The following is a 10,930-nucleotide window of genomic DNA, read 5'->3' on the forward strand; positions in this document are numbered from 1 at the left end:
TTTTTTATAATTTCTTATATTACCATATAATTTCATATAATTTTTTTACACAATTAGGCATATTAAATATATATATATATATATATATAAGAAAGTGAAGTCTCTTCTCTATAAGCTACCTCATCAAAATATTATCTAAAGTTTGAACATAAGCACAATTTCTTAAAATTAATTATCCTAAAATTTTCATTTTCTTAAGATTGAAACCAAATAACAAAACATATAACAATCCAAAAATCCATTTTAATAAATATTTTACTTTCAACCCCATCAAAATTTTTGTCAATTTTATATTAATCTATAATAATTTAATAAATACATAATATAATCTGAACACATAAATTACGAAAACTAAGTAGAGAAAATTCATTAAAAAAATCCATATACACTAGGTCTTTTTTACGTTTCATCAAATTCACGCCAACGAAAATAAAAGAAAATTAATTTCAATTTTTTTTACCACCAAGGTTAAGTTTATAACAGAAAAAGTAAGGATGGAAAAGCACAACCAAAAATTAATCAATATAATCAGCATAGATTTAGAAAGAATTATTAGGAAAAACTAACAAAATATAATAAAACAATAAAATTGATTGAAAATACATAATAATTTGGTGAAAATTACATGATATAATGCAAAAGAAAAAACAAAATTGAAGAATCATTTGAAAAAATCATTAGACCAAAAAAGAGAAAAATAAGTTTAAATTTTTTTTTCATGTTTCATTAAACCTAAGACAACGAAAAGAGTGAATCTAATGAAATTTGTTTTCTTTTTTTTGTCAACAAGTTCAAACTAAAAAAAATTAAGTAAATGATAAAACACAAATAATTATTAATACATAATTAATAAAAAAGATTTTACAAAATCAGTTAGAAATTTAAAATATCAAGACACAACAAATACAAAACTTACAATTTACTATAAGTTGACTTGGTGAAAATTTTAGTCAGTAAATAATAATTTAGTAAAAATACATAATCTGATAACACTATGTAGATATCAAGAATAAAGATAAAATCATAAAATTATAAAGGAGAAAAATCCATTATGATATTATTCTTTTATGTTCTTATATCCAGACTACAAAATATAAAAGGAGGAAGTCTCACATATATTTTCTTCCTTTATAGTCATAAGCTCAAGTTTAGAAAAGTTAATATATAAATGATGAAAAAGTACAATTAATATCTAATACATAATCAAACTCTTTTTTAATTGCAGGAAATAATAAATGAATAACATACCTATTAACATTGGGAAGAAAAAAAACGCTTAAAGAAAGCACAACGATATCGCAATACCGTCTCTCGAATTGTGAAAATGACCTTATAGAAAGAGTTATTCAGACAAATAATATCCATAGTTGGAACTAATTTCGTGTCAAGGCGATTTTTTCTCTCTAGGTTTATTGCCTTATTTGGTTTCTTTGGGTTTTCTTAAATTGATTTTGTACCGTCTACTTGATCGTGACCGAGGGACTTTATTATTTCTTATTCTCATTGATCTTATTTTCTTCTTCTTCTTACAGACTTTCCTTTTCTCCATTATTCCAGTTTCCTTTAATCCACTCTAGTTTACTTTTGTAGCTGCCTTTAATTCAGCGTGATTGGCAATCAACGATGAATTCCCTTAAATTCGATGCTGAATTTTGCCCCATTAATGGTCTGTATCGAATCTTGACTGCCGACCTGCTCCCCCTGTTACCCCTCTCGATCCCCCGGAATTTTCCACCGTGCTCCTCCTCCTCGACGCAAATGGCGGAGTCTTTACAGGATGCTATTCGCTCGATGTCGCTGAAGGATGATGACCCAATCGATCTGTTGGGCCTAATTATTTAGCCTAGTGGCTCAAATAATATATGGCAAAATGTGAAAACAAATGGGCCTATGGGTTCTTATAAAAAGCCTTGTTGGCTTTAATGAAATGAAGTTAACAACATCCCACATTGGTTGGGAGAGTTGATTTTGAGGAGTATATATATGTCTTCATGACATGAGAGGTTAAACAGCTCAGAGGAAGAGAGAGCTCCCCACGCGCGCCGCCGCCGCCGTCCGGCCGGCTCGGCTCGGCTCGGCTCGGCTCGGCTCGGCTTGGGCCTGGGCTTGGGCCTTGGGCCTGGTCTTGGGTCTTGGTGGAGGGCCTCCGGCCCGATAAGAATATTCTTTTTGGACCAAGTTAAGCTCAACGTTTTGCCATTTAATTCCCGAAAAACGACATGCATTTTATTTTAAACAACATCTAGTTCGTTTAAAAAACAACACGCTGTCTGCCATGGTTGTATCCTGGGACTCTATATTCGTACAGTTCCGTCTCACTAACGGAGCGAATATTTTGAGTTAAGGAAAGAGATCATATCTCGACTCCATGTCTCTTTGCGAATACGATTTCTTATCGTTCTTGTATTCGTTTTTTACATTCGTTTATTTCCTTAACATCGTTTTTTATTCTATCGTTTATGTCAGTCCGGTTTTCCGGCTTCTACAATCTTAACTCAAAATCGCTTTATGTTTAAAGCTTTAATCGGGTTGATAAACGATTAATAGAAACGGGTTTTGGAACCGTGTTTGCGATTTGCTTTCTAGCATTTCCGCGAAACGTTTTGTTCTTATCTCACAACGATGTTTGCGATTTGCTATACGCTTATCCGCGAAACGTGTCTGCCTAAATGTGTTTGCGATTTGCCTTAGAGCACTTCCGCGAAACGTTTCTGGTTTATTTCATTACGCTTTGCGGATTGCTTTCTAGCATTTTCGCAAAATGTTGATACATTGTTCAAACGTTATATACATGAATCGTTTCAGTAACCGTTTTCTTAAGCGAGTTTGTGAAACATTCTAAGTCTATAAAAATGGTTTCTGCGAACGCTTTTAAGCGAGTTTGCAAAACGTTTTTTTTCCAGACTTATATCGATATGATTTGGTTCAAATACCAAAAATGAACATCGATTTTAGACTATTATTTTCTTTAAAATAATATGTTATTTGTTGAATGGAGTACTAATCCGGTTTTTCATGTTTTCTCTACAGAAAAATGACAAACGATAACAACACCCCCATTGACACCACAGATGTCATTCAGACTCCACTCAACGCTGCAGCAACTGATGCAACTGGCGTGACAACCGCTGCAGCAACAACGAGCACTATCCTCCCTGCGGGAAATGCTGCTGATGAAACCACTCGCCGTAGCCTATTCGGTGCTGGTCTTTATCAGACGGGTTCAGTATCAGCAACTGCAAGTGGTCCGGTGGCAGTTCAAACTCCTCCGGCTGTACCTAGCTTGTTCACTCAAGGGCTGATGCCAGACAAGTTTGATGGCAAAGGCTTCAAAACGTGGCAGAAGAAGATGATGTTCTTCTGACAACGATGAAACTGGACAAGTTCATCCAGGAGGACAAGCCCCTGATTCCGTACGGGATTGATGATGTCCACAGTCTTGCAACTGTTGACATATGGGTGCATTCCGACTTCATCTGTAAAGGTTACATTTTGGGTCGTCTCATTGACCCATTGTACCGTGTCTACTGTGAGATCCCCACGGCGAAAGAGCTATGGAGATCACTGGACAAGAAGTACAGAGGTGAGGACGCTGGCTGCCAGAAGTATGTGGTCTCAAAGTTCCACGACTTCAAAATGGTGGATTCAAAACCCATCATGGATCAGGTGGAAGCGCTTCAGCTCATTTGCCATGAAATCGCTGCTGAAGGAATGTCCATCTGCGAGACATTCACAACTCTCAGCTTCATTGAAAAGCTTCCTCCAAGCTATGCGGATTTCAAGAACTACTTGAAGCACAAGAAGAAGAAGATGGGGCTCGAGGAGCTCATCATGAGGCTTCAGATGGAATCCAGAAACCGAATTGCTGACAAGGTCACTGCTAAGGAGCACAGTGTCAACATGGCTGAGCACAAAGGCAAAGGAAAGGCACACGCCCATTCTCCTGCCAAGCCTTCCAAAACTGCTGCAGCCCTGAAGGCTTCTGGAAAAAACTTCAAGAACAAAGGCATTGAAATCAATGCGAATGCGAATGTGGAGAAGTTCAGGGGGAAATGTCACTACTGCCACAAAGTGGGGCACAAGACTGTTGAGTGTCGCAAAAAGATCAAGGATGAGAAGGCTCAGGCAAATCTCACAGAGGAGGATCTCGTTGCTGTGGTGACTGAAGCCAACATGGTTGAAAGCAACAACCCCAAGGAATGGTGGTATGACACTGGTGCAACCACCCACATTTGCACCGATAGGGCGATGTTCAGCACCTATCAGAAAAGCATGACTGAGGAGAAGCTCAAGATGGGAAACACTGCAGTCTCCAAGATTGAAGGACGCGGCAATGTGATTTTGAAGATGACATCTGGACATGAGGTCACTCTGACGAATGTGAAGCATGTGCCTGACATGAGGAAGAACCTGGTCTCGGGAACCTTGCTCAGCAAGAATGGATTCGCCACAAATTTTGAGGCGGACAAGCTCGTGATTAGGAAAAATGGGATGTATTTGGGAAGAGGGTATGTTAAGGGTGGACTTGTCAAGTTGAATGTAATGACAGTCCCTCCGAAAGTTGTAGCTTCAAAAGTTTCAATGAATAAGAAAGAGCCAGTTGCTTATTTGGTTGAGTCTTTTAATATATGGCATGAAAGATTAGGCCATGTAAACTACAAATCTATACAAAGATTAATGAATTTAAATCTAATTCCTAAATGCAAAACAAGTAAACAAAAATGTGAAGTATGCGTACAGGCTAAGCTCACGAAAACGCCATCACCTCGTGTTGAAAGAACTAATAAACCTCTAGATTTAATTCACACAGATTTATGTGATTTAAAATACTTACAAACTAGAGGTGGGAAAAAGTACTTTGTGACCTTCATAGATGACTGCACAAAATATTGTTATGTATATTTATTACATAGCAAAGACGAAACCTTAGAAAAATTTAAAGAATTTAAACTCGAGGTCGAAAATCAGCTTAAAACAACTATTAAAGTAGTTAGAAGCGACAGAGGAGGCGAGTATGATGGTCCATTCAATGCATTCTGTAAAGAACATGGAATAATCCATCAAACTACAGCTCCTTACTCACCAGAATCTAATGGAGTTGCTGAACGCAAAAATCGAACTCTAAAAGAGATGATGAATGCAATGTTGCAGGAATCTGGGTTACCCCAGAACATGTGGGGGGAAGCATTGCTTACCACTAATTATATCCTCAACAAAATTCCACACAAAGTAACTGGCAAAACTCCATATGAATTATGGAAAGGTAATTTACCTTCGTATAAATACCTCAAAGTGTGGGGGTGCCTGGCAAAAGTTGCAGTACCGCCACCAAAGAAGGTCACTATTGGACCTAAAACAGTGGATTGCATCTTCATCGGATATGCACATAACAGTAATGCTTATCGATTTCTGGTACATAAATCTGAAATATCAGACATTCATGAAAATACAGTCATGGAATCAAGAAATGCATCTTTCTTTGAAAATATTTTTCCATATAAGGAAAAACAAGGTTCAAAACGAACTCGAGAAGAAAGAGACAATGACAAAAACTCAGAAACTGAGACAAACGTCGAGATTTCTATAAATGATATTTCAGAAAATGAAGAAAAAGATGAACCTCGAAGGAGCAAAAGAGCTCGGAAGGAAAAATCTTTTGGAGAAGATTTCCTAATGGCATTTTTAGTAGAAAATGTTCCAAAAACTTTGGCAGAAGCCATGGCTTCACCAGAAGCTCCATTCTGGAACGAAGCGGTCAGGAGTGAATTTGATTCGATCATGCAAAATTATACTTATTACATAACGGATTTACCACCTGGCTGCAAAGCATTAGGGAATAAATGGATAATGACACGAAAACCTGGTGGAAAATACAAGTCTAGGCTTGTAGTTCAAGGATTCCGACAAAAGGAAGGCCTTGACTATTTTGATACATATTCTCCAGTGACGAGAATAACATCAATAAGACTGATGATAGCAATCGCAGCCTTAAGAGACCTAGAAATCCATCAAATGGATGTAAAAACTGCTTTTCTAAATGGTGATTTAGAAGAGGAAATTTACATGAAACAACCTGAAGGTTTTGTCATTCCCGGACAGGAAGACAAAGTATGTCGACTTGTAAAGTCACTTTATGGGCTTAAACAAGCTCCTAAACAATGGCACGAAAAATTTGACAATACAATGATGTCAAATGGTTTCAAAATAATGAATGTGACAAATGCATATACTACAAAACTACCAAAAATGCGTATGTTTTGCTATGTCTATATGTAGATGATATGCTCATTATTGGAAGCAATAAAGACATTATCAATCAAACAAAGAACATGCTCAAAGGGACATTTGAGATGAAAGACTTGGGATTAGTAGATGTAATTCTCGGGGTTAAAGTCACAAGAAATTCAAACGGAATTATCTTAACCCAATCTCATTATGCTCAAACAATATTAGAGAGATTTAAAAATTACTCTAATAGTACGGCGAAAACTCCGTTAGATCCCCAAATGCACTTGACAAAGAATTCAGGTGAAGCGGTTTCACAAAACGAGTATGCACGTGTGATCGGAAGTCTCATGTACTTGACCAATTGTACTAGACCGGATCTGGCGCATGCAGTAAACGTACTTAGTCGATATACAAGTAATCCAGGTCATACACACTGGAAAGCTATAACGAGGGTACTCAATTACTTGCGCTACACCAAAGATTTTGGGCTTCACTATGGTAAAGAACCAGCAGTTTTAGAAGGATACAGTGATGCTAACTGGATATCAGATTCTAAAAACTCAAAATCCACGAGTGGATATGTCTTTACACTAGGAGGAGCAGCAATATCATGGAAATCTACCAAACAAACAGTGTTAGCCAGATCTACCATGGAATCTGAGTTCATAGCCTTAGACAAAGCAGCAGAAGAAGCTGAATGGCTTAGAAATTTTTTGGAAGATATTCCTATGTGGGAGAAACCTGTGCCAGCTATACGCATACATTGTGATAGTCAATCAGCAATAGCTCGGGCTCAGAATAATCTCTACAATGGAAAATCTCGTCACATCAGAAGACGACATAAAACCATTAGACAACTTATCTCAACTGGTGTAATCACAATAGACTACATCAAATCGGCTGACAACCTAGCGGATCCATTTACTAAAGGTTTGCCACGAGATGTTGTTGCTAAATCATCAAAAGGAATGGGTTTAAAGCCTATAACGAATGAGGATGCTTGATGGCAACCCTACCTATCATGACTGGAGATCCCAAGACGTAGGTTCAAAGGGAAAACAAAATCAAACAGAATCTAACCAAAGCACTTGAGACAAAGTAGTCTATTCCCAGCTCCTAAGATGATAAAAGTGCTAACAAATGTGTGAAGGATAAGCATAAGCTTTTAATGATTCCATAGCTTCTAAGCGGGGTATTACTCAATACTTTTCATGGTCAATCACCTAATGAGTGTGAAATGGGGCCGTTTCTAGGAGAATGAATGCAAGGCTATATTCTCTAAGTTCACTCATGAAAACCAGGAATAGTTCAGGGCCACAATGAACACAATAGAGAACTAAGTTCTACGAGAAAATGAAGCTGCGTTATGCCTGTTGTCTCGGTTTACATAAAACACCGGTTGGTTCAAGACATCATGTTCACCTTCTGGTAAAGTAAACCCGACAGATATTAACTATGAGTGGTTCAAGGCTTAAAAATGCCACCAACTCAAACACAGTGAATTTTTCGCAAACACTCTCGATAAGTTTGTCTAGTCTAGTAAAGATTAGAATAAGTATAGTTTTTAAAGTCTATCGAGTCTGCATTTAGTCTGCATATGTTTTAGAAGAGTCATTTCTTTTCATGTGGGGGATTGTTGGGCCTAATTATTTAGCCTAGTGGCTCAAATAATATATGGCAAAATGTGAAAACAAATGGGCCTATGGGTTCTTATAAAAAGCCTTGTTGGCTTTAATGAAATGAAGTTAACAACATCCCACATTGGTTGGGAGAGTTGATTTTGAGGAGTATATATATGTCTTCATGACATGAGAGGTTAAACAGCTCAGAGGAAGAGAGAGCTCCCCACGCGCGCGCCGCCGCCGCCGTCCGGCCGGCTCGGCTCGGCTCGGCTCGGCTCGGCTCGGCTCGGCTCGGCTCGGCTCGGCTCGGCTCGGCTCGGCGTGGGCTTGGGCTTGGGCTTGGGCTTGGGCTTGGGCTTGGGTCTTGGGTCTTGGGTCTTGGGTCTTGGGTCTTGGGTCTTGGGTCTTGGTGGAGGGCCTCCGGCCCGATAAGAATATTCTTTTTGGACCAAGTTAAGCTCAACGTTTTGCCATTTAATTCCCGAAAAACGACATGCATTTTATTTTAAACAACATCTAGTTCGTTTAAAAAACAACACGCTGTCTCTCTTCTTGACGATAAGTTTAAACGAGAAAAGATCTTGCGGAGGAAGTTTCGTAACGCCTCGCCTCCGAGATCCTCGCGAGATTTCCGCCAACGTGCGCACGTGCGGCATTAGTTACGGAAAATGGCTCGTCTTCTCTTCTTTAAAAACTCGTCTCCTCCTTCATTTTTCTTTAAGTTTTTACGCAACAAAAATCACCAGATCCCTCAACGTAAGTCTAGAGAGTGTTTCGTAGAGTTTATAGTTCGATAGGGCGATCACGAGTGAGGCGTGATTCGTCTGCCATGGTTGTATCCTGGGACTCTATATTCGTACAGTCCCGTCTCACTAACGGAGCGAATATTTTGAGTTAAGGAAAGAGATCATATCTCGACTCCATGTCTCTTTGCGAATACGATTTCTTATCGTTCTTGTATTCGTTTTTTACATTCGTTTATTTCCTTAACATCGTTTTTTATTCTATCGTTTATGTCAGTCCGGTTTTCCGGCTTCTACACGATCTTCCGGATAACCCTTGTTTCCAAGTGTTTGAGCAAAACGCCTTGAGCATTCTTGGTCGTTTGCTGAATCCATCTTGCCAGCCCATGGCAGAGATGATACTATGCCGAAGATCTGGCGTGTCTATGATAGAGTGAGAGGGATTGCACTCTCATCGGAGAAGTTCCAGTTTGTCTTTAAGAGAGAGGATGATATGGAAACAGTGTTAAAGGATAGACCTTGGTCTTTCAACCATTGGACCATGCTGATAGATAGGTGGGTTCCTTCCCCGCCGAAGACTTTTCTGTCGACTGTGGATGTGTGGGTGAGGATTCATCACATTCCAATGAACTACTATACGCTGGACACAATGGATTTCCTGGCAAGAAAGATTGGAAAAGTTATTGAGATTGCTTACGATCCAAATGTTTCTCAGAAGGACACTTTCATCCTAGCTCAGGTGAGGCTTGATATTGCGAACCCAACAACAGCAACACATGTTCTTAATATACCGTCTGGTGGTCAAGTAATGATCGAGTTTGAATATGAAAAACTCCGGAAGAGGTGTTTCCATAGAGGTGTTTCCATTGCTTACGTTTAACACATGAAAGGCCTGACTGCCCCATGCTTCACATCAAGTCCCCCCGAGCTGCAGCATCTGTAAATTCTTCCAAGGAGAAAGTAGTCAATACTGTCATTGCCCGTGGACAGCAGGAACTCGGTGTGTACCTTTCTGTTCCTCCTGGTTTTGAGCCTTTGTTCCCTGAGCTACCACCAGAGGAAAGAGCTATGGCAATGCAGTATATCGCTCATAGTGATCCTACAGAACGCCAAGCTCGGATTGTGAGAGTTCAGCAGTCTATCTTGACAGAAGGTGTACCTGAGTGGGTTGACATGCCAAAGATTAGCCATGATCTGTTTAAAGATAACAGTCTTGTCTTCGGCTTTGAACTTCAGAGTGGTCTGCAAAGTGGTATGCCTCAGAAGGGTGATCCTCGCTCCGGTACTGGCTCTCTTCCGTTAAGTTTTCGTTCTCAGAGGAGATGTGCTCCTGTGGAGAATGAGGTGTCGAGTTCTTCTTCCTCCTGTGATCCACTGGTCTTTAGGATTGGCTCATCTTTAGAGGGCCGCTCCTCCGGGACCAAGTCTTCAGGGAATAAGAATGGGACGCGACCTCAGCGATGGAAGCGCTTGGCAGGAAAGAAAGCGGGTGATTCGGTGGTGCAGCGTCCTTCTGGTGTGGTTATCAGGGAGGAGTCTCATTGAGGCGACACTTGCAACGCTGATGAGTACTCTGGCAGTAAGGCTAAAAGGAAGGCGGTAGGAAGTGTTGATGATCATGATGCAAAATCATCAAAAACAACCTCTCTTACGGTGGCTTCCGGTTTGAAGCCGCTGCCATCCCAATGAGCATATTGAGCTGGAACTGTCGAGGAGCTGGAAGCACTGAGACAGTTCAAGAACTGCAGGAGATACGTCGCAAGTATTTTCCTGATTTTCTATTTCTAATGGAGACTAAGCAAAAATTAAGTTACATCGAAGGTTTGGAGAAGGATTTGGGTTACGATGATTTGGTTACTGTGGAGCCTGAAGGTTTGAGTGGAGGCTTAGCAGTGATGTGGAAGAAGAATTTTAAAGTTGAGATTTTGGTTTGTGATAAGAGGATAGTAGATTGCAAAGTGGGCATGGGTTCACTGTCTTTAATTCTAACGTGCGTCTATGGCGACCCTGTGGTTGCTAGAAGACGGGTGGTGTGGGATCGTTTGACGGCGCTGGCTGTTACCCGGGATGAAGCATGGGTCCTGGTTGGAGATTTTAATGAATTATTGAATAATGAAGAAAAGTCTGGTGGTGCAGTGAGGGCTGAGTCTTCTTTTTGGGATTTTCGGCATATGGTTTCTTCCTGTAAACTTCGAGAGCTTCGGAGCTTTGGGAATAGTTTGTCATGGGCAGACTGGAGAGATAGAGTATGGGTACAGTGTAGACTTGATAGAAGCTTCGGTAATGACGAGTGGTACAATCTTTTCCCTCGCTCTCAAGTGGAGTACATGGATATGC

General features: G+C 39.8%; 1 protein-coding gene across 1 annotated transcript; it reads left to right on the top strand.

Annotated features, from left to right (window-relative positions):
* The first annotated feature begins 8,996 nt into the window (after window positions 1-8,996).
* Window positions 8,997-10,138, top strand: LOC106355863. The gene is made up of 2 exons (XM_013795738.1): window positions 8,997-9,436; window positions 9,484-10,138. The coding sequence occupies exons 1-2, from the start codon at window positions 8,997-8,999 to the stop codon at window positions 10,136-10,138; spliced, it is 1,095 nt and encodes a 364-aa protein (XP_013651192.1).
* The last annotated feature ends 792 nt before the right edge of the window (window positions 10,139-10,930 follow it).

The sequence above is a fragment of the Brassica napus genome, chromosome C6, assembly GCF_020379485.1.
Source record: "Brassica napus cultivar Da-Ae chromosome C6, Da-Ae, whole genome shotgun sequence".
NCBI lineage: Eukaryota > Viridiplantae > Streptophyta > Magnoliopsida > Brassicales > Brassicaceae > Brassica > Brassica napus.